Source organism: Ursus arctos, unplaced genomic scaffold, assembly GCF_023065955.2.
Source record: "Ursus arctos isolate Adak ecotype North America unplaced genomic scaffold, UrsArc2.0 scaffold_20, whole genome shotgun sequence".
Taxonomy (NCBI): domain Eukaryota; kingdom Metazoa; phylum Chordata; class Mammalia; order Carnivora; family Ursidae; genus Ursus; species Ursus arctos.
Genome location: NW_026622875.1, coordinates 30,974,921 through 30,998,605, shown reverse-complemented (window position 1 = coordinate 30,998,605; position 23,685 = coordinate 30,974,921). Strand labels below are relative to the sequence as shown.

The following is a 23,685-nucleotide window of genomic DNA, read 5'->3' as shown; positions in this document are numbered from 1 at the left end:
CTTATTGTCTCACGCCCTTTTTATAATCACCTTGAGACATTTGAACTGTTACTAACTCCACTTGACAGATGACAAAAAGGGGGCTTGGAGAGGTGAGATAATTTGGCAGATGGCACAGCCAAACCCAAGAAGGCTGGCCGCACAGTGCTGCCACTTACGCGTAACAGAGATCCTGTTATTCTCCCTGGCACTTGGTATTTGGTTTTGAAGAAAATGATTGATTCCTCTCCTTCTCCATGTGGATCAGTGAGATGCTAATGCTTGCCATATAAGTGACGTCACAGGGAGGTGGTAAGTCTGAGAAGTGGGATTGCTTCAGACACCCCTCTATTCTGTCTCCCCCATGCTTCCCTCTACTCATTAGTCTCTCCTCCCTTCCCCTCTCCCCACCTTCCTTCTCCCTCCCTGCTCTGCCTCCCTCCCAACCCTGTCCCTCTCAGTGGCAAGGGGTTGTTTAGGCCCCGGTCGTCCTAATCAAGGCACCCACCCCACCCTCAGCACGGGGTGCAGACACATCAGTTACACTCGTGTGCTGGTATGTTACAGTCAGAGTCAGAAGTTGTACATGTGTGACTGGGGATAGACTTTGGCCCCGTTTCTTGGCTTAAATCCTTGTTTTGTCTCTGAGGCATATAAGGGAAGATATTTTGGCTGTTGTTTCCTGCAATTAAAAAACCCAACAAAATTGAGCAAATGGGCAGCCTGCTGTCTCTGATTTTAGAAACTGCCTAGCACACAGGTGACTGTTCTGTCATTCGACCGTTAAACGCGGTCGTAAAATTGTCCCGAATTTCAGTAAGGGAAACATAACTTGTGCAAAGCCACAGCTTTATGGAGTCCGTGAGCAAGATTGAAGTTAGGAAGTTTGCTACATCCCCAAGGATCTGCATTCTGGTTTTTAACCTTTCATCTGACTGCTTTTATTCCTGCTCCAGGCGCATATCTAAGTACCAGCTGTCCACACGCTTGTCATTCCATCTCTCTTCTCTTTAGTTTTTGAAGAGGCATTCTCAGCCTTAACCAAATATTACTGAAAACCTCAAGATTGCAGAGGTTGGCCCTGGAAGGGTTCTCTGGGTGAATCTGACCCACCCACCTAACTGTGCAGAATTGAGGCCCAGTGGTGACTTGGGTAAGACCAGAGCCCAGGCATCCTAGCTCTTAGGCCAAGGACCCTACCCACTGCCATACCACATGGCCTTATCTCTCACAATAAACCCTGACTTCATATGCAGAAACTTCTAGAAACACTTGCGTATTGTTTGGCAGAATGATTTTACCCTCTTACCATCAGTCTCTTCTGTAAAATTAGATTAGGTGACCCCTAAGATCTTTCCATTTCCAAATTTTTTTTTATTCCTCTGAATATTCATTGTGGTCAGATTCAATGGAATTCACTTTCTGTTTTATTACTACACATTATTTTGCTAAATGAGATATGCATATTTATTAAAATGACCCCATATTTTATGAAAGCCTACTAATATGCAAGATTTATATTCATGTATTTAACAATCACGTATTGAGGTTTCAATTAACAAGCACACTGGAGGTACAAACATGAGCTAGAGCTTTGTCCTTAGTGTCCACACCCAGATGGACATTGAGTTACAAACCTTTATTTAAATTGAAGTAAAAGAATTCATTGATCTTTTTCCACTCTTTTTAAGCATACTACGTTTCATAGAACAGTGTGAGCATAATGATAAGGACCATTGGTTTAACCTGTTTCCTATCTAGAGAGATCATTAGCTTTTATGTCATGATAAGGTATACCCTAATACGAGATAAACTGTCCACTTCAATCTTTATAAACTTAAAATACAGCCAAGATAAAGCTTCTGTTGAAAGCAGCTTAATTTTTAAAAGTCAATTGCCTTAGTGAATGGAATTCAAGACACCAACTGGGTGTAAAATCTGTACGTTTTAAATATAAATGCAAACTATGGACTAGGAAATCTGTTATTGATATCAAAGTCATTTAGTACTTATTTTAATATCAAAGATTATGCAGTTTCCAAATGTTAAAATATTTGAGATGCTATCTTTTCTGTCCAGTCTGTTTTCGTAACCCTATGTGACTCTTGGTCTGCAGATGTCTGCAAGCCAGACGCTTTTTGCGATCAAGCCAAACCGCCCCCTGCACAGTCTTACATGGATGCTGCGTTCCTTCTGGACAGCTCCCGGCATGTGGGAAGTGCTGAATTTGAAGACATAAGACACTTTTTGGGAGCACTGTTAGATCACTTTGAGATCACCCCAGAGCCTGAGACCTCTGTCACTGGAGATCGGGTGGCCCTATTAAGCCATGCTCCCCCCAACTTCCTACCCAACACTCAGAAGAGTCCTGTTAGAACTGAGTTCAACCTCACCACCTACAACAGTAAACGCCTCATGAAGAGGCACCTGGAAGAATCAGTGCAACAACTAAATGGAGACGCTTTCATTGGTCAGGCCTTACAGTGGACCCTGGACAATATCTTTTTAAATGCTCCCAATCTGAGAAGAAACAAAGTCATATTTGTGATCTCTGCTGGGGAAACCAGTCACTTGGACAAGGAGACCTTAAAGAAAGAATCCTTGAGAGCCAAATGTCAAGGTTATGCCCTATTTGTGTTTTCCCTTGGCCCTGCTTGGAATGACAAGGAACTAGAAGATCTAGCCAGCTACCCTTTGGATCACCACTTGGTCCAGCTTGGCCGAATTCATAAACCTGACCACAGATACAGTGTGAAGATTGTGAGAGCCTTTATAAACTCAATCAGGCGTAAGTCATAAAGTCTGTTCTTTCTTACACATTAAGAGTATATTTGGTATTCCCAAAAGAATGGTTGATGAACTGACATGGATTCTTGGAAATCTCTGTCTTCAAGGGCACTACAGGGTCAGAAAGGAAAATTTGTAATGATGGACGGTAGAGGGAGGAAAACTCTGATTCCTAGCATTTAATTTTCTGGCTCATCTTTTTTATGTCTCTGGTTCCTATGGAGAAGCAATCATAACAAACAGCTGCTCACACATCTGTCTGCATAGAGCAATATAGTCTGGGGGTGTAAAGTCACAGCCTGGACCTTAGCTATCAAGTAGAAATCCTTGCCATGTAACATTCACACACTGCCCTTCGATGGAAAGCTTCATCAGTTAACACCCCCAAAAGAGAGAGCCAAAGGAAAATTCAGCAATTCTTGGCTTTGCTTTTTTACAAGTTCCAAAAGCAGAGTTCGAGGTATTAGGAGATACCATTTTACCTGTCAGAATGAAAGATACATCCTTGCAAAACTTTCTCAGCCTTGTTAATGACTTTTTATGATGCCAGCAATTAGTGTAACTGGTGCTCATAAAAAAGAAACATGGGCTGTATTTCTTGGAATAATTTTGCCTTGAAAGTATGCAATTCACTTTGCATGCAATGGAATGGGTAGAAAGAAGCCACGTCCTACTATGGCTCTGGAGGCTGAGAAGTCGTCAGGTTTCTGAACATTTTCATGGTGAATGAGCCCTTAGAGTCCAGATAAGGAAAAGTGAATACACAGGCTGAACACCCAGTGTAGCTTACGGGAGATTCTGCTCGTGTCTCAAACGTGTCACTGACGTTCCACAGTGAGACCAGTGAAGGTTGCAGAGAAGCACTAGTCCCTACAGGTGAGGTCTGAGGAGCCTTGGGAACCTGTTGACAGTACTGAGGTCGTGTCTCCCGTCCTGTCCTGCTCCACATGTGAGTCTAGGACCTACATCAGCAGCATCTCCTGGGAGCTCGTGAAAAATGCAGAATTCCAGGCCCTACTCCAGACATTCTGAGCCAGAACCTGCATTTTTATCAAACTGCCAGGTGATTCATATGCACATTACAGTTCGAGAAACACCGGAGCAACAGGCTCCTAGAGTGAAATTTATGTGGGTGTGTTTTGGAATAGGAAATCAGAGGAACTGGAAAAAAGAAGGGCAAAAAAAGGGGGCCAGGAATCATTCTGAAAAAAGCACAAGGCATTTGTAAGGGTAAAACAAAATAACACATTAAAAGACTGAGAAACTTGTAAAGAAACACTCCTTATGAGGCAAAAAATATGAAAGAACATTTAAGATGGACTTTCCTTCCTCAGTCCCCCCAAATTCTTCATGGTGTCTCATGGTAATTAGTCAAACTATGATTAGATAAAAATGATACCCCACTACCACCCAGGGAAAGGAAAAGAGATGTTTTAAGAATTACTTGGGGTAGATGGGACATATATAAAGTACTTTCAGAAAACCGTAACTGTGACACAATTATACATTACTTTTCTAGAACTTAAGTATCAGAAATCTCCCATCTTTGAAATATAGCTGAAAATTAGAAGTTGAAACAGGCTGTAACGTAATCCTATAGCAAGCCCACAGACTCATGGTCCTTCAACACCACGCGTATGTATCAGGCACCTGCTCTGAGCCACTCGCGGTTTAGTGTGGGGCTGTCTTTAAAAAAAAAAAAAAAATTATTTTAGAGAGCACAAGCTGTGGGGGAGGAGCAGAGGGGGAAAGTGGGGGGGAAAGAATGTCAAGCAGACTGCGCTGAGCACAGGGTCCAGCACAGGGCACAATCTCAGGACCCTGACGTCATGACCTGAGCCGAAACTTAAGAGCCGGATGCTTAACCGACTGAGCCACCCAGGCGCCCCGAGGTGTGGGGCTCTCAAGGAGTGACCAAACGGACACCATCACCGCCCTCCTGGGGATTCTAGTGCAGCTCCCTCTCTGACTCTTAAATATTTGACACCATGCTGTGAGGTGGCCATCAAGCACAGTCCACATCAGAAAGAACACATTTTCTAAGAGAAACAAAACTGACAAACAGCCTGATGCTTAGAACCAGGACAGATAAGAAATCAAAAGCACGACATCACCGTTTTGGACCACTCAGTCTAGAATCGCACAGTCCAGCCTGCAAGCTGGTGTATTTCACAACCCGGGGCAAACTTGCTACTTCATGACCCTTGATCACCAAGGAAGAGATTTAATTGCGTTTACCAAGTCCATTCAATGTAACACTTCAAGGAAATATACATTTTTTAAGGTTTCCCATAAAAAATGGCTTTTAAATGTTTCAGTTGTGTGGGAAGAGGCATGCTTTGTTATTATAAAAAATTAATATACTTCCAAATGAAGTGAGCCACTAATGAATTAAACCCAAGATGGCACTATTGTTTCTGTTGTTAATGATGCAGAAACCATAAAGGGATCATCCCTTTCCCTTTGCATTTTGATATTGCAAAGGAGCAAATAAAAGATAACTATTCTGAATAGTTCATGTCAATTAGAGACCAGACTTTTAGGACTAGCTCATAATATCTCCTCTAACATTGACCAACTTTAGCAGCTAAAGGCATCTTATTGAAAAGTAAGTTGAATGCTCTGCCTATAAATTCAGCAGAGATGTATTTTCCAAACCCAGTTTTAGAGACTCCCCTGAGAAACCTGCTTTCATCTCCTATGGCCACCTTAGTCGGTATCTTCCTTTGATGAGTATCGAAAACAGTGCAGTGATACTTTGCCTACAGAGCGGATTGCTGTAATGTTAATAGCCATGAGTAAGAGACTCACCACAGACTTTTCTCTTCCTAGGTGCAATCAACAAATACCCACCAATAAACTTCAAAATCAAGTGCAGTAGACTCAGCTCTACAGATCTGAAGCAGCCCCCACGGCAGTGGCGAAGGTATTTTCAGCTTGAAAGAACTTGATAAATAATCGTGCCCCCCTTTCTTCTCCTCATTCTCTATCATTTCTTCCTCCTCCTCTTCTCCCTCTTCCTCCTCCTCTTTAGACAAAATCTATTGTTACATGATATTATTAAAATATAATTTGAGGGAATAAGAGATAATAAAAAAATGACCAGGTTAATCTGAAAAACAACCAGAGATTTTTAAAAGTGGAAAATCTAAATGAGGAAATAACCAATGGGCCACTTCAGTGGCAATGAGCATACTTAATGGCCAGCTAGTGGTTTCTAAATATCATTCCCCACTCAAAGGAACCAGGGTTTCTTGGAGAAAAAAGCTAACTCTAGACTGTAGCAGGGAAAGTACAGTATGACTCTCAAATATTTGTTACGCCAGAAAGCAAGGAAGTAGTCAAAAACTAGCAGTATTGTGGCAAAAGGACAAAGGAACTATCTTGAAAAGATTCCCACGGGCCTGATTTTGGACAGTTTGACATCAGAAAGAATAATGATAATGGATTATTACAGAATGAATTTTTAAAATCCACAAGTCTATATAGAGATCCGAAAAGGGAGGGGGGTAGTAAAAGTTCTTTTTTTATAGAAGTATGCTAGCTAATAAATATAGAGGAAAATGGTGGCACCTGGGTGGTGCAGTCAGTTGTGTCCAACTCTTGGTTTTGGCTCAGGTCATGATCTCAGAGTTGTGAGATCGAGCCCCGCATCGGGCTCTGTGCTCAGGGCAGAGCCTGCTTGGGACTCTCTCCCCTTCCCTCTGCTCTTCCTGCTCTTGCACATTCTCTCTCTCTTATGAATAAATATATCTTCTTTAAATATCACCAATTTGAAATCTCTAGTGTAATAACGGAGTCAGGCAAGAATTAAGGAATGCTAAGACCACTGGTTGACAGGCTATTTCACAGTCTCCCAGACCATCCACATATTACTAACTTATACAAAGAAAGGAAATGTGCACGTACATGGCAAGGTCTGGCATTCCCGCTCTGACCGAGAATTGACATTATGTGCTTTCTAAGGTGATGCAGGGGGAGATACATCACCTATGTGAGATTCTTGCAAGGAATGTTTGACCCACGTCTCATAATGAGGAAACCATGAGACAATTCCAGAATGTGGAGTTTTCTTCAGAACAGCTGACCTGGTCAGAGGTTTCAGTGTCATGAGCAGCAAGGGGTTGTGGCGTACAGTCTAAAATGGGAGAGACTCAGGAGCCATAACCATCCAATGTAATGGTATGAATCTTGACTGGATCCCAGGTCAGGAAAAAAGCTTATATAAATGACATCTGGTGGACAACTGGGGAAATTTGAGGATGAACGATATGTCAGATGGTATTATTCATGTGGATTTCCTTATGTGTAGTAATGGTATCATGTTCATATGAGAGAATGTTTTCTTCTTGAGATAAATATATCAAAGTATTTAAAAGTAACATGTAGCCTATTTTCAGGTAGTTTTCCTAATAGGAAGTAGGATGGGGTTTTGTGTGTGTGTGTGTGTGTACGTGCATATATGAGCATGTATGCTTATATCTGTGTGTGGATACACACACACTAACAAGATGGTAACATATGGAGAACCAAGTAGGTGAAAAGTATACAGGTATTTATTCATGGTTCTGTTCTTTACAATATTCTGTGAATTAAAAAAACTTTAAAATTCAGTGGATGATTTAAACAGAATAATAGGAACATCTAAAGAGAAACATAATGAACTGGGAAATAAAGCTGAAGAAAGCACTCAGAATGCAGAGAAGATAAATGTAAGAAGTTTAGAGACAGAACAGAATGGAAAGATCTATATCAAATTGGAATTCTTGAAGTCATAAATGAGATAATATTCAAATACATCAAGAGATGATCATTTTCGAGAACTTACGGAAGAGATGAATTGAAAGATGGAGAGAAGATCGGGTACGACCGGCGCGATAAATACAAAGAAAGCAGCAGTTAGGGCGTAGGGTGTGCAGACGCCAACCCGAAGAGGAAAGCAGCCTGAAAAAAAGAGATTATTTACAAAGAAACTACAATTAGGCTGGCAGCTGGATTATCAGTAGCAATAGTGGAAGCCAGAAAACCGTTAAGAACTTTTAAAGTAATGGAAGAACATTTTTATCAACGTAGAAAAACCAACTTTAAAAAATAATGGTGAAGCAAAGATAACGAGGATAAACAAAAAACACCAGTTCACCACAAAGACCTTTGCTGAAGGAACTTCTGAAGTACGTACTTCAAGGAAAGTAAAAACGACCGCGGGAGGAAGGGCTGAGATGCAACACTAATAAATGACCAAATTTGACACTATTTAGGAAAATCTAAATGTTAGATTTAGTATATCTAGTAATATCTAGTAATATCTAATTGGTAGGGTTACAAAAAAGCTGTACTTGTTAACAAAGGTATGAAAATGAAATATTTGTTGGCACCTAGTGGTTTAACAGAAAAAAACAGTTGTACTTAGATTATACATTTTAAGAAATATTATTTAAACTTGAGAAAATATATTGGACAATAAAATAATCTTTTGTTATTTAAAAAAATGAAATTGAGCCTTAAGGGTAAAAATGGTGTTACTGAAAAATGGGTCAATAATAATACTATATGTCATGGGAAGGTAAATGGAGTTAAGGGCTCTAGGAACTTGAATTGTTTGGACTGGCAGGCTACTGAAAAACTTCAGACTCTCTTAAAAATGCATTAGAAATTGTAGGGGGGAAAATGGAAAGTAGCTGACTACCAAAAATGTACCACAGGAAAATGGAATAAAAACAAACAACATAAATGTTGTTTTAAATAAAAAAGCAAGGTAGGGGGCAGAGAGGACAAGTAGAAGGCACAAAGTAAAACAGCAGAATCAAATCCATTTAAATACATCAGGAGTCATAATAAACATAGACTAAACATGCCAGTTACAGAGATGGATGGACTTAAACAAAATCCAGCTGTAACTTGCTTTCAATTATAGAGACACAGCCACAAAATAAGGACATGGAAAAGTTGGAAATAAAATTAAGGAAAAAATATACAAGGCAAATTTTTCAAAAAAAATCTGGAAACTTAATATATACTGCTATATGCAGAAGATGACATATACAAGCATACCAGTAACCAGAAAAATAAAGCTAGAATACAACATGTTAGTATCAGGTAAATATTCTCTTTAACAAAAGCGTCTTGGGATAAAAAGCCACTACATGATGACAGAGTAATTCATGAAGAAGATACAACAATTCGAAATTTCTAAAGGGTAATAAAATAATCTTAAAGTATACAAAGTAGAAATTGAAAAACTACAAGGAGAAATTGCCATTGAACTAACATTAGAGTTGGAGGTTTCGGTACACCAGTTTGAATACTGATCAGTCAAGAAGACAAAAATGAGTAAAGATATTAAAGATTTCATCATAAATAACAAACTTGATTTAGTAGGTTCATTTAGAACCCTGCATAGAAAAATGAGACTTTCTTCTAAAGAACACATGTAATATTAACAACTAGTTGAATCAAGGAGGAGAGTTCACCAGGTGTTCATTGTGCAGTTTTTAACTTACCAAGCAGGTGTCAACAAAGCTCTAAGAACTAGCGTCATACAATCCAAACTGATCGGAATTTGATTAAGTTAGAAATTAATAAAAATGTTTTTAAAATCCATACATTTTTAAGTTAAAATCACATTCCTAAATAAGGCAAAAAATTATAATGAAAACTTTACAATACTTAGAACTGTATAATGATCAAGATGTTATGTGTCAAAATTTGTGGGATATGTCAGAAGTCATAATTTAGGAAAGTTTATAGTCTTAATTCTTGTGTTAGGGAAAACTTAAAAACTCTAAAAGCTAATGAGCTAAACATTGCTCTTGAGATGTTATAGAAGAAGAAAATATATGTATACCCAAAGAAAGGAATCAGAGTAGAATTTAATATTTTTTAATTAGGATATTTTTAAAAGTATCAACAAAGGCAAAAGTTCTTTTAAAACTTAATAATGTACATATATATTTTTTGCATGTATGAACATTACTTACATTTTTTAATTTTTTTTTAATTTTTACTTTTAAAAGACTTTATTTATTTATTTGACAGAGAGAGAGGGAACACAAGCAGGGGGAGTGAGAGAGGAAGAAGCAGGCTCCCAGCGGAGGAGCCTGATGCGGGGCTCGATCCCAGAACGCCGGGATCACACCCTGAGCCAAAGGCAGACGCTTAATGACTGAGCCACCCAGGCGCCCCTAAATTTTTTTAGAATTAGAGATAATTGTAGTTAGGAGAGCAGTGAAAAATCAGGTTGTACTACCACACCCACATGCACACCCCACATCTGAGTAAAATCAAATGTGTACCAGCCTCTGTGAATCGCACTTAGTAGGCAAATGCCTTGGATAGTGTGTGCCTACTTTTAGTGTGCAGTGTCAGCATTTCTCTGTGGTCATCAGGGCCAGAGAGGCACTCTCAGTCCAGGTGCCCCAGCTCCAGAAGCTCTGAGAAGCCTCTGCCTCAAATCTCACCTTGCTGGGAAGCAGGGAACTGTCCAGCAGCAAATGCTTCCTGAACTCAGGCCTCAAACAAGCCTGCGTGGTCGGTCCACAAAGAGCAGGGCTCCCCCTGCTGCAGGTGTCTGGCAGCATGGAAAGGAGCTTCCCATTTCCATGTGCGCTGGGCTCCACATATCATGTATTTGGCCATAACTGAGGTAGGCAGATACTGAAGCCTGCCTATACAAATTAAAAGGAATTTTTGGAAACTATTCCTACCATGCATTTTGTTTAAAGATCAATGTGAGTGGAGGGGATTCACAGTACTTTTCGACAGGATGTTTCTTCCCCTTCTTCACATTGCCCAGCTCTCCTGGAAGCTCAGCTGCTCCTCTGTACCAAACAGGGAAATGACAGGCAGTGGCTGGGCCATCAGGAATTGAGACATGAAATCCATACCACTGCTGGTGAACTCCCTGATGGGGCCTTAGCCTAGGACACCCCAGGCCTTCTCTAAGTGACCAAAGACCATAATAAAAGGTAACAAGCCACACAGCTGCTTCCGAAACTCCCTGCCTGAGCCTTTCAAGAGAAGTAAGGCAGAATTGAGCACATAATTGAGGGAGCCGAGAATGCCTGCTAGGCAAGATGCCTGGCCATAAAGATGACTTGCCAAGTCTCAAAATGACTTGCATAAGAATTAGATCATTCCACTGTGAGATTTTGAGAAATACAGGTAGAAGCTGGTTCTTATCAGATGGAAAAGAAAAGAACTGAACACAAGCAACCAAGGAGACAGATGGCCAGTAAGGGTGAGATTGTAGGGCAGCCTCTTTGTAAGCGCTTAGATCCGCTCAGATAAAATAAAAGACAGAAAGCCACCTGCTTATTGCTTCATCCAGTCAGGGAAGCTCTTGTGCCAGACTTGAAAGCGCTGACAGAGCACAGCCAGAACAATCAAATTGTAAAAAATGGACACAGTCACCAATGCCATATGAATAATACATCGGTTGTAATTCTACCTTCCAAAGTATGTTTTCTAGACACACAAAATGCGAATTAAAAAGGATTCTCAAAATAGAAGCAATCTTGTCTGCATTTTCTACTCCAGTGTATCCAGTCAACTAGTAAATGCAGCGCAATTGACTCCTGATTATCTGCGTAGATGGAGGAATCTATGGTCACAGAGAACTGAAATCTACAGAGTCCCACCCACCTTATTTTGTCTAGCCACCACATCTTTTCCACCAGCTTTACTGGAGTTGGGCACAAGATATGAGATGATCAGCTGTATTTCATTCTTGTTTCTTTATCTTGACTACCTATTGTTGGAGTTACCAATAAGTAAAGAAATAACTCAACAATATGTAACAAAAGGAAAAACAAATTCTATAGATGTTCCCAAACAGTGTAACCCGATGATTCTTACCAAATGCTTATCAAATACAAGCTCCTGTGTACAACAGTGAAAAAAAAGTTCAGAGATACAGTGTTTATCATGCTCTATCCTTTTGAGAATAAAAGTATTTGAGGGGGAGGGGCGCCTGGGTGGCACAGCGGTTGGGCGTCTGCCTTCGGCTCAGGGCGTGATCCCAGCATTATGGGATCGAGCCCCACATCAGGCTCCTCCGCTATGAGCCTGCTTCTTCCTCTCCCACTCCCCTTGCTTGTGTTCCCTCTCTTGCTGGCTGTCTCTATCTCTGTCAAATAAATAAATAAATAAATCTTTAAAAAAAAAAAAAGTATTTGAGGGGGAAAAAAAAGATAGTGTCATACTATAGAAGCACTTAGCAGTTTAACAGCTTTTTCTTAACAAAGAGTAGGGGGTTATGAAATAACAAAGATAACTTAGCATAAAAAGGATCTAGTGGAAAGGGGGAAGTGGAGAAGGGGAGGGGAGACCAGTATAGATAAACTCAAGACATGAAAATGGTGTGATCCAGACTCAAAGGATACATTCTCCATGATTGGTGGAGCTATGTTCTGTGCATATAAATAATTATGACTTTGGAGAATTTGAGCTCCTAATATTTCCGAAAATAAGAAAGAGCAAAAATGGGAGGTGTGAGAAATTATATTTGCACTGAAATTCAGCCTTCTTGGTAACTGGGAGAAGTATGTTGATCAACTTGGTGTGTTCCAGATAGCACTGGTGGAAGTGAATGGAGATATACTTTGGGATTTGAGTTTCAGAAGCCCAGACATATAGTATATAATGGCATGGTTCTTTGCTGATTTGATGTCTCCTTTGCTTCTAGCTCTCATTATAGAGGCAAGAGGCGTACGTGGAGTGTGTGTGTGTGTGTGTGTGTGTGTTGGCACATAGGCATGCATGTCATATGTATGTGAGAGAAACAAGTGAACTAATTTTAAATTCTTTATCTTTCACTTATTTTCTAAATATTTTTGTTTTCATGAGAGATCAGATTTAAAGCTGGTGAAAGCAGAAAAATCCAAATAGGAAGAAATGGATTGTAGTGAATACTGGCACTGTTTTCCTGATGTCAGTGTTTTGGAGTTCTCTTGACTCTTCCCTTGACCACAATTCAGCAAATGTTAATGATAAACCTTTTCTTCTTAAGTCACCAGGCTCTCACACATTCATTCTAAAAATATTCACAAAGAGCTTATGTGCCAATCTCCTCATACCTTCTAAACTATCGAACCTGCCCCAGGCCATCTGCTTTCCTGTGGTTCTGCAGCCATATCCAGCTGCTCCTGATAGCATGACCTTCTTCACTGCACTTTCTTATTCTAAATATCTTGATAGTTGGGGCGCCTGGGTGGCTCAGTCAGTAAAGCGGCTGCCTTTGGCCTGCTCAGTGGGGAGTCTTCCTCTCCCCCTGCCCTTCCCCCAACCCTGCTTGTGCTCTCACGCATTCTGTCTCTCAAATATATAAAACCTTTTTAAAAAATAAGTATCTTGATAGTTTTCCATGGTGTCCCAAATAAAAAACAAGTCCAATGGAAGTAACACCAAACTCTTAGTATCAGAGGGTTGTGGGTTACGGTCTCAGTTCTGTCCCCGATGTTCACCTCTACATGCAGTCAGTTTCCTCATCTGTAACCAACAGAGCACCATGGTAATTAGTCTAGGGGATTTCAGATGCTGCTCACAACATAGATTGTTTTTATTCCCATTTTACACCTGAAGACATCAAGATCACTCTGGTTAGGTGATTTGCTCAGAGCTGCTCGGCCAGTAAGTAGAGCAGCTGGAATATAAGAATGTTTATGGACCTAAAGCTCTTCCACCTCCCTGTAAAATAAGGTTGTCTGAAATGGCTCCCTTCCTGCACTAATATAGTAACCACTAGCTTTCAATTAAATGAAATTATAAATTCAGTTCTTCAGTCACACTAAACATATTTCAAGTGCTCAATAGATATAAGTGGCTAGTGGCTGCCATACTGGCCAGTGATTACAGGACATTTCCACTGGCACAGTTTTATTGGATAGGTTAGAACTTCCAGTCAGTACTTGGCTTCTATGATTCCTTGACCTGTCAGTCTAGTAACCTCGCCTTCCAGAGTCTGACCCCAGCTGGGTTTAATGTTGAGTTATTCATGGCCTCAAACTCTGTGCTTGCCAGACTGGGCATGATTTCTGTGTCCCCCACTGTATATAATATAGTGCCTTCCACAGAGTATCAGCATTTGGATGGACAGACGGAAGGAGGGAAGAATGGACTGGGGGAGGGGAAGAGGGAGTGGCATCCATTCATGTTTTCATTAGATAAATGTTTGAGTATCTACTGTATGCTCTTCTAAAGTTCCTGGGATTGCTATGATTACCAGACATGGTCTTGTGAAATTTTCTGTCTGGGAGGATAGAATAGGGAACAGATCACAAAGAAGTTTACAAGTAAATGAAGATTCAGACAGTGATATGTCACAAAAAAAGGGAGGGGGGCATATTGTGTTGAGCAACCAGGATACTGTAGACTGGAAACCTATAGATGCAGCAGCCTCTAATGAGGTGTAGTACTTGCCCTCCGACCTTAGTAATCAGAAGAAGCCAGCCATATGAAGTTCCGGGTGGAACGTGTTCCATGAAGAAGGAATTTGCTGTTGAAATGATTTTGCATATTTTGACAAGATGTCTTACATCTCAGTCTCAGCTTCTGATGTATCTGCCCACTGTAAATCTCCAGTTTAACAGTCTTAGTAAAATTACCCTGAAGGAAGGGTGCAACAAGGAATGGGGACAATACTAGGAAGACAGAATTAATATAGTCTATTAAAGTTGAAATGCCATTTATCCTCTGACGTTTCCTCTTTTGTTATACAGCTTTGTTCCTGGACCACATAAAACTGCCCTCAAAGAAGATGCATTACAGAAGGCAAAGTTCTTTCAAGATAAAAAATATCTTCCAAGAGTAGCAAGAGGCAGCAGAGATGATACTATTCGAAATCTTACCAGAAACACATTCCATGCCTTTAAAAATGGAAAAAGGGTGATAAAAACTGCTCCAAACCAACATGACAAAGGAAGTGCTTGAAGAAGTTCCCCTTAGGAAGCATGGTAAGACTCTGGATTTAAGTAACTAAATTCATTGCCGTAACAATGGGCGACTTTTATTTGGATATCCACCTATATCCAGACGTCCACTCTGGAGAGCTGGACGAAACACAGGGTGTAGATTATCAGGCAGTTTGACCCCTTGAACTCACTGGTATTGAGATTGATCATGTCCATTTCTTTGAGCACTCCTCGTAATTCCAGCACTCTGATAGTTCAAGAACTATTATCATTAAGAGATGGAAGAATGAAAGAAGGGTTCTGAAAAGTCCAATGGAGATGTAATCTGAAGGTAAACTTTAAATAGTATATACACGAGCCAATGTTAATTCTTTTGATTGTAGCTCTCCGTCCAGCCTAAACTTTCTGCAAGCCAAGCTTTCGTTCTCTATTAATGCTCATCTGTTTAACCAAAGCTTAATGTTTTGAAAGACCCCAACATTTACATTTGCAAATTGATGCTTATATGTCATAGCCTTGATAATTTGGCTTTCTGTGATACCATTTAAACACATTACCGTCTCTGCGTGGAGTGGCCAGCTTTCTGATAGGCTTGTGCTGGAAGGTTTCCTTCCACTTTCTGCGGTTGTTTGCTTGGACAGGTAAGCAGCAGAGAATTTTCTCTGCTCCAACTTCTCCTTAACTCAATGAGAAACTTGTTAATTCCCCCAAAACATAAGTAATTGCTTTTGAGCTAGAAGTTCCCTCATTATATAGAGCCTCCTGCCTGGCCATTTTGATGGACTCTTATTCTTTACCATTATTGTTACATGTATTATTTTTTACTAACCCATATATTCTTTAGACAAGGAGAGTAAAGACAACTGGTCATGGGGGAGGCTGAGTTACTTTTACCCAACACGTAGCTATTTAGTCAACAGTGAACAGTACCCAACAGGACTAACCAAGATCTAAACAGAGTCTTAAATGCATATTGAGTTTGGAAAACTAAGGTGGCTAATCCACTGGGGGTTGCAGAGATGTACGGAGATGCACAGAGATCAGAGCAGTTAAAGCACAAAAGGTCTTCCGAATGCCTAGCCTCCAAGAGCATTCTGACAGCTTGCTCCCCCCTCAGCCCCATCCAGATCACATAACTAATTCTTAATCTTATGATGGGCTAATATTTTCAACAACTAAAGACCAAATTAGCATTATGTCATTTAGACACGATGTTTGGACCTTACCTCAAATTCTCAGAGCTGGCTCCAGAGTTGGTAGCAGTGGCTCTGCTTGGCAGAACATCACTCTCTTCAGGGAGGGAGACCCTGCTTGGATGCATGGGGCAGATGGTTACTGGCACCTAAGACAAGGAGGGGATTTTCTTTTCTCTTCATAAAAGCTATTAAAGGCCATTTCCACTGTTTTAAAACCACTTTTGCCATCCTTACTCAGGCACCTCCATAGAGTTAGCTCCCAATGTCTTCAGAGGGGCAAGGAGTTAAAATGTCATCTTCATACTCAGGAAATAGAGAATAGAGCACATTAGGTTTCTTCATATCCTAAGCAATGCTTAGGGGGGTTCAGGAAAAATTTATGTTTCAAGTAGAGGAAATTGATGAGCAATATTCAAGAGGTATTTTAATAAAAGGGATTTTTCTGGTTAACTATGGATTAAGCAAAAACTCTTCCGATTTACTGCTAGAAATACTTTAAAATGTATTTATTTTTTCTGCATTGATAAGTACATCAAAAATTTTTGCCCTTGGTAACTGAGATTATTTTAGCATTTTGGGTCTTTTTAATCCTTAACAGATGAAGGGCCTGAAACATACAGATATTAAGTTCCTTTTTTAAAATCCCTAATATTAGCATTTCCCATGATTTACCTCTTTCTCCTAAAGGGGAAAAGCAGCAAAAATTTGAATGTAAGTTAAATAAACCCCTATTTAAACCAAGAATAGCACAAATAGGCAGTGGTGCTCCCTGGTTTAAACATGTAAATTAATTGACTATAAAGGAAATGCCTCCTATTATCTCTGCACTAAGCTAGGAGTCAAATGTGTTTAAAACAGTCAAAATAAAAAAAAGATGCAACTCAACATGGCCTTAGATTGCAATACAATTCAACCAAATGAAGGGGAAGTTTAAGAAGAATGGATGGCAGGAAGATAAGGGGAGAAAGGATTACATCTCCACCCGCCCACTCCATTTTCCCCTCAGCATGTTTGTCAGTGATGTGGTTTTGCTAATGGCTCCAGGCTTGAAGCTCTTTCTCAGTCCAGGAGTTTGACCTCTAACTTCTGCCGACACGAAATCTGACTTAGTAGCTAGGAACTCCTCTGGATATATGGTCTTAACAGACAAGAAGGGAAGCAGAGGCAATGTAACATGACAAAGTCAAATTTGCAAATAGCTATCCAGCCTTGTCAGGGTCCAGACTCCGAACTCAGGCCTTTGTGAATGACACGGTTTTCTGATGAGTTTAGACAGGTAAACACAAAACTAAGTGTATGGAATCGTGAAGCCAGACCTATGCACTGCAAACTGTCATGTACCATAACTGAATCCTATAATTACAGAAAATTAACTTTTTTGAGTATTTAAGTACTGTTTTCCCCAGAGTCAGATTATCTTCTTAACTTTTTGGTTTACAGACTCATGTAACTAACTAATTTAAAAATGAAATATTTTAAACGAACATTATAAATCCTTCAGCAAATGGATGACAAATGTGAAAATACAATTAGGTTCATATACAAATAATAATTGATAAGCTTGAAGGGTTTATTTTTGTGGGAAAGGCCAAATTTGGTCTTTAAAAGTACAGATGTTTGGCATGTTTTTAACAGCTCAGTCCTTTTCTTTTTTTGTCATGCATTTAATAAATAACTGACACTGGATAAAAGCAAGCTAATGGGCCAAGTTTCAGAATTATACTAGAGCCTATAAAAAATAGTAATGATGGCCAAGGAGAGACATTTTTCGAGGGTCGATACACAGATCAGTTCTACTGTTAAGGCAGACTGTAAAATAGGAAGAAAGATGCAGAAAGAACAAAATACTGAGTCAGAAATGCGGGCATAAGGCCTACTTCTGTCACTGATTCTTTGTGACACTGAGTCCATTTCTTAAGAACAAATGTTTATTATTCTGAAGTTTACTGTTTAAAACACCAACAAAAAACCCTTAAGATGCTTGAATACAGTTTATTGGCTGGTTTGAATAGCACTTTTAATAGCAAAAATGTGTTTTTACATTATAATAGCTTACAACGATCTTTCAATACAAAGTAAACTTATGTAAGTCTTAGCATTTTAAATTCCTCACCTCTGTGACCTATACAATAAAAAATCCCAGATACTGTTGTTTTAGCTGATTCCTGCAGAGATATGCATGAATATACTAGTTAAGGGCAACTTCCTTAACCACCTTGGATGGGATCTGTTTAATCATGAAATGGTAATATACAGACATAATTTTGAAAAGGAAATGAATCTCACTTCTGTCCTCTAAAAATACCTTTGCTCTCAAGTTACAGTATACTTATAACTTTATTACAAATTCTACAAACCAGTAGGTTTTCATTTCCACACCTTAACAATCCCATCTCTAGATGCAGTTACAATGAAGCCCTGTGTTGTCTGGAATGTGGCCACATCTGTGATGATGTCGTGGTGCCCCACAGGCAGAGATTCTGGGCCCCTCCGAGGGGTGTCATCACTCGGTCCTACCTTCTGCTTATTCTGGATCTCCTGTTTCATGGTTAAAAGTCAGGGAGGAAGCCAGAAGTTAGAAGCCTGTACCACACTATACCTCTTATCAATATTGTAGCTCCTGGGACAGGTTGTTGTCGTTAAGCTAAAACTTCCTGTGAGGTAGTCACCCTTTCACAAATACACTGAGTAAAAAGAGTCCAAAATGATATTGTTTTCCACGAGTAGCCACTTACGGATATGTATAGATTATTGGCCTGTTTATAAATTTTTCATATTACTTTTTGTCACCATCAAAAGAAAAGAGGGAAAGCCTATAGTAAAGGGGTATAAATGACCAGAATATGGACAGAAATGCTTTTCATTCATTTACTGAGCACGTTCTAGGAGCCAGGCACTTCCAGACTCATTATCTCGCTGGATGTTTGTTTTTGCCCAACTCAAGAACACAAGCTTTGGAGTTCCAACAGCCAGGTCTGAATCCCAGCTTTGCTGCCTAATAATTCCTGGATGATCTCAGACAAGTTACTTCATGGTGCTTTTCTTATTTGTCGAAGGAAAGTAGTAAAGGTACTTTCTTATAAATTGTTGTGAAAGTGTACAAAGTGCTTACTTCAAACTATGTACTCGTGTGTGCCTTTAATATGTTTATTATACCTTAATAAGAGAAAATAAACCTATTTCTTAAATACGCCCCTCTTGGCCAAAGTCATTTTTGTGCCTACAGAAGTTGAAAGAAAACAAGACTGCTTGTACCTGGACCACTTCAGTGCCTTCAATTATTTTCCTATAGTAGGACACAGACGAAGAACTAGCACTTCCTGCAACAACATAGGACCTCTCTGGGTAAGCCAAATCCCAAAACCTAGGGAAGAGAAAATGAATGCTGATTATCTCTGGAGAAGGGGAGGAACTAATGATCATTACTTATATAACTTATTTTCTTTTGCACTAGGAAAAGAGAGTTTTCCTAGTACAGCATAAAATTAGGGACAAATGAAGTATTAACAGCTATTCCTGCAAGATGTGGAGGATTTTAAACATTACAACATTGATAGCACCCTAGTAGTAACCAGACTATCCATCCACATATTATCCTTATTATCTTTCTCCTTTTAAGTGTTACATAGTAAGCATCCTTTATCAAATATTGTACCTTATTTTCATGTCTGAGCCAGCTGTTAGCAGGATAGGATTTCCATCCGCAGGACTACAGTAGATACCATGGACACTGTGAGGAGAGGGCTTTAAGAAGAAAGAAATAAGAATCAAATCAAAGATACCAGTGTATTCCCTAAGTGGTGCCATTTCTAGAAACAAGTCAACTGGCAGTAGCTTTCCAGGCACCTGATGAACTGAAGAAATGAGAGACCATTTAGGTATACTTTCTGTACGTCTTTCCTTGGGACCTTAAAATGCATTTGCTTTGTATCATTCCCAATAAAGAGGCAAAACCTCTTCAGCCTCTTAACATTTTCTATTTAGGAGGACTCCAACTAAAGGAGAAAAAACCTCTTTCCTACCTTTTGCCCCAGTGAAGCACCCAGGGTGGCAATCTGAAAAAAGTGTAGGTAAGAGGGTCGCGTTCCAGTTTTCCCAGATTTTTACTGGGGCTCCACAGAGACCTCACAAACCTTATGGAGCTAGCAACCAAATGCCCAGACTGAGGAATGTGGTTAGTAAGCCTGAGGAATGGGAAAGCCATCTCATACTAATTTAAAACACAACCCAAAAGCCCAACAGATATCAGGTTTGGTAAAATGCCTGAAAGTGCTTGGGATGTGGGCAATTTGGCCTTTAGAGTAAAAACTGGAGGCAAACCTGCAACTCAGAGAGTGGTGGTGCACTGCTAGCCCAGAGAGTGAATCTTCGGTCACCAGTCTCCATGTCCCACATGGATACTTCATTGTTGCCCTGCACAGCTAAGGGAGACACAGGCCAGAACCATTACTGAGAGCAGAGCTTCCACATCTTGGCAGATAATCCAAGTCAGCCTGTACCTCTTTCCATTTTTCTGATTCTGCAAAAAATGTTCACTCTACTTTTAAATAACATTGTGATGCTGTCACCAGACTGGAAGACAAAAAATATTTTTAATAAACTACCAATAAATATTTACCAGTATACAACACAGTGAAGAAACTGTGGGGTAGAAAGGTGAATCCTAAATAGATTCTACCCTCAAGAAACCCACGGTCTAGAAGTAGAGAAAAAAATATATAAGAGCGCACAGAGAACTACAGAGTTCCACCTGAACTCAGGAAAAGATCCCATCCAGTTGGCAAGACTCACGGTCACCTCATGGAGATGTTTTCACTGGGACTGAAAGAACAAGTAGAGCTGGGCAGATACAGGTAAGTCATTTTAGGCAGAGAGAATGTGCTGTGTTCTTTGGGAAAACAAATAATTACTGTGACTGACGCACATCTGTGATAGGGAGGGGTGGGAGATCAAGGCAGGGGAAGATTATGGAAAAAGGAAACTGTAGGCCTAAGAAAGACATTATCCCTTAGTTACTTTTGAGCAGGGGAGTGACAATACTTCATTCCTTCATTAATATTTACCGAACCAACAATGTTTACTATGAGCTCCTATCTGTCCCAGATGCTGAGATGAGGCAAAAAAATTCCATTTCATGGAACTTACATTCTAAATGGGGGACAATAAACCAAAAAAATGCAAAGGCCCTGAATCAGGAATGTGCTTAGTTTAACGAGTAAGCCAGAAAGCCCCCATGGCTGGGGCAGCCTAAGCATGGGGGAGGGGCAGGAAAAGGCACAGGAGGGCTGGCCACGTTCCACTCACAATCCAAGGCTTCTCCGTGGGGGCCACATCAACAGGTTGCTCTGGACTCTGGCCTCTACATGGGTTTGGCCTATGGTAAACTAAAAGCCCCCCAAATAAGTAGGTTCTAATTTCCAGAGACTATAAATGCTACCTTATGTTGTACAGTGACTTTGCAGATATGATTAAATTAAGGGCCTTGAGATGGGATTTTCCTGGGTTGTCCAGGTGAGCCCTAAATGCAATCCCAGTGTCCTTAGAAGAGGGAGGCAGACTTGACAGCAGAAGACGAAGGGACAATGGAGCAAGATGCTGTGGTGGTGGCTCTGAAGATGGAAGAAGGGGCCACGAGCCAAGGCAAGCAGCTGCAGAAGCAGGAAAAGGCAAGGGAATGGATTCTCCCCTAGACCCTGCAGGGGTAATGTGGCCCTGCTGCCACCTTGAATTTCACTCAGCAAAACTCATTTCAAAGTTCTGGCCTCCAAAACTGTTAGAGAATAAATGTGTGTTGTTTTAAGCTGCCAACTTTGTGGTAATTTATTACACCTAAGAATAAAATGGTCCTAGGAAACTAATACAGGCCTACCAAAGCCACAGTAGGAGACCGAAGGGATAGATGAATGTCTCATCTCAGGCTGTGTCCCCTCATGTCAAAAATCACTGCTCCTCTCAAGGTGGCCCTCTCTCCGCAACTTCTCTGCAAACTCTGGTAACCATTCCCTCCCCCCCTGTCTTCTGATACCAGCCCCATTTCATTGTGCTTTTATGATACCTCTACACCCGCACTTCCATCAGTAGCTCCTGTGAAAATAAATCCTCAAGCTCTCCTACCTTAGGTATGCCATCAGTTTCCTGTTGGAACCCTGACCCATAAAAAAAGGTCAGAGAGGTAGCAGGGGCAGATCCCCATTAAGCCTCTGGGTCATAGTGAGGAGTCTGGCTGTAACTTGGAATGGGAAGGTACTGAGCAGCAGAAAGAACCGTCTTAAGAAGTAAGGATTAAAGCAGGGAGTTACAAGCACATTGTATTAATAGGGACAAGAGATTATGGTGGTTTGGATAAGGGAGACAGTGATGGAAATAGTGGTCAGATTCTGAATATCTTAGGACCATACAGGATTGGCTGATGGACTAGAAGGAAGATGAGAAGAATCAAGGACAAAACCAGGCTTCTTCCTGAGCACCTCGCATGAAAGAGCTGTCATTTACTGGGACAATGCTGGGGGAAGAACGGTTTTGTCTCGGGTAAGGAAACCAAATATTCCGTTTGGACATATCAAATTTAAGGTGCCTATTAGACATCTTAGGGGAGATTTTAAGTAGCTATATAACTGTGAATAAATGTATTTAAAGCCTGAGACTAGACGATATCATACAGCAAGGCCAGTGTAGGAGGAGAAGGGTTTAGGACCAAAGACTGAGCCCTGAGGCAGTTGAGGGGGCCACAATTTAAAAGAAGATGGGGAATCAGCAGCAAATCAATGAATAGGAGAACCAAGAAAGTGATGTCCTTGAAGTCAAGTAAGGAAAGTAGTTCAGAAAGAGGAAACTATCAACCGACCAAATGATGAGTTAAATAAGAGGTGAGCAGAATAATGACCATCAAATTTGGCAACACAGAGACTTTGCCAGCAGCAGGGTACGAGCTGGTCTATGTGCATGAGAAGGGACCAATGAAAAGACATAAGAATGGCAAGAGCTGCTATTGATCAAGCACTACATGTGTGCCAGACTGTATGCTTTACAATGTTTTATCTCAAATTCTTACAACTCTGCTAGAAAAGTATTTTTAACCACATTTTACAGATAAGTTTCAAACACCTGCCAAGAATCCGTACAAGAAAATCCAAATGCCCAATGAAGGGAGGGACCAGAAGGGAAGCTTGCAAAAAAACACAACAGAAACACATCAACAAGAAATGGCAACTGACAAGGATGAGTCAAGGTTTCTAACTTAGATTTCTAAAAAGATGGTGGCAGCTTTAACTCCCAAAATATGGGAGAAAGAAAACAAATGGAAGGCAATGGTGGCAATTAGATCGTTTTTAAAGGTAATAAATTTGAAATGACAGTGAGATAGCGGTGGTAGGAAGTTCCATCATCAGAACAAAACAAAATCAAGCATTTGGTTCACACATAAAATAAAAACGAGTCTTGGCAGTATTATGCACTTTCAAAAAAAATCAACACCTGAAAGCCAGCCCTCCATTTTACCTGCAATCACCCAGGACTGATACAGAGGGTGCATTGAGAGGCGTCTGATTCGAGCCCTGGAAGGATGACAGTGACTGGAAATTGGCAACTGGAACCTCATGTCCCAACAAGCCATAGTACCACTGCTTGTACCTTAAAGGAAAAAAAAGTCAAAAAGATTACCGTATAATGATTAAAGTTGCATTTATACAAATGATCAAGCTGCATTTATACAAATAATAAATACCATTAGATTTGTGTGAGTGTATTTTACTCATTCTTTGTTCTCATGAAGCTGTCCCCCCGGTGTCACACAGCATTTCTAGTTGTTAGGATATAAA

At 40.3% G+C, this 23,685-nt stretch overlaps 2 protein-coding genes across 12 annotated transcripts in view; one reads left to right on the top strand and one right to left on the bottom strand.

Moving 5' to 3' along the window:
* Positions 1 to 19,060, top strand: part of COL6A6 (collagen type VI alpha 6 chain) — a 141,048-nt gene extending 121,988 nt beyond the window's left edge. For all 7 annotated transcript variants that reach the window (XM_044383403.3, XM_026496999.4, XM_044383398.3 and 4 more), the window contains 3 exons: positions 2,096 to 2,767; positions 5,599 to 5,692; positions 14,481 to 19,060. In XM_044383403.3, coding sequence (XP_044239338.2) covers positions 2,096 to 2,767; positions 5,599 to 5,692; positions 14,481 to 14,691 — 977 coding nt within the window. In that variant the 3' untranslated portion in view covers positions 14,692 to 19,060. The remainder of the gene's footprint in view (positions 1 to 2,095; positions 2,768 to 5,598; positions 5,693 to 14,480) is intronic.
* Positions 17,847 to 23,685, bottom strand: part of PIK3R4 (phosphoinositide-3-kinase regulatory subunit 4) — a 201,527-nt gene continuing 195,688 nt past the window's right edge. For all 5 annotated transcript variants that reach the window (XM_057315960.1, XM_048216222.2, XM_057315961.1 and 2 more), the window contains 5 exons: positions 23,366 to 23,497; positions 20,189 to 20,289; positions 19,524 to 19,612; positions 19,124 to 19,232; positions 17,847 to 18,406 (listed from right to left, as the gene is read on the bottom strand). In XM_057315960.1, coding sequence (XP_057171943.1) covers positions 18,236 to 18,406; positions 19,124 to 19,232; positions 19,524 to 19,612; positions 20,189 to 20,289; positions 23,366 to 23,497 — 602 coding nt within the window. In that variant the 3' untranslated portion in view covers positions 17,847 to 18,235. The remainder of the gene's footprint in view (positions 18,407 to 19,123; positions 19,233 to 19,523; positions 19,613 to 20,188; positions 20,290 to 23,365; positions 23,498 to 23,685) is intronic.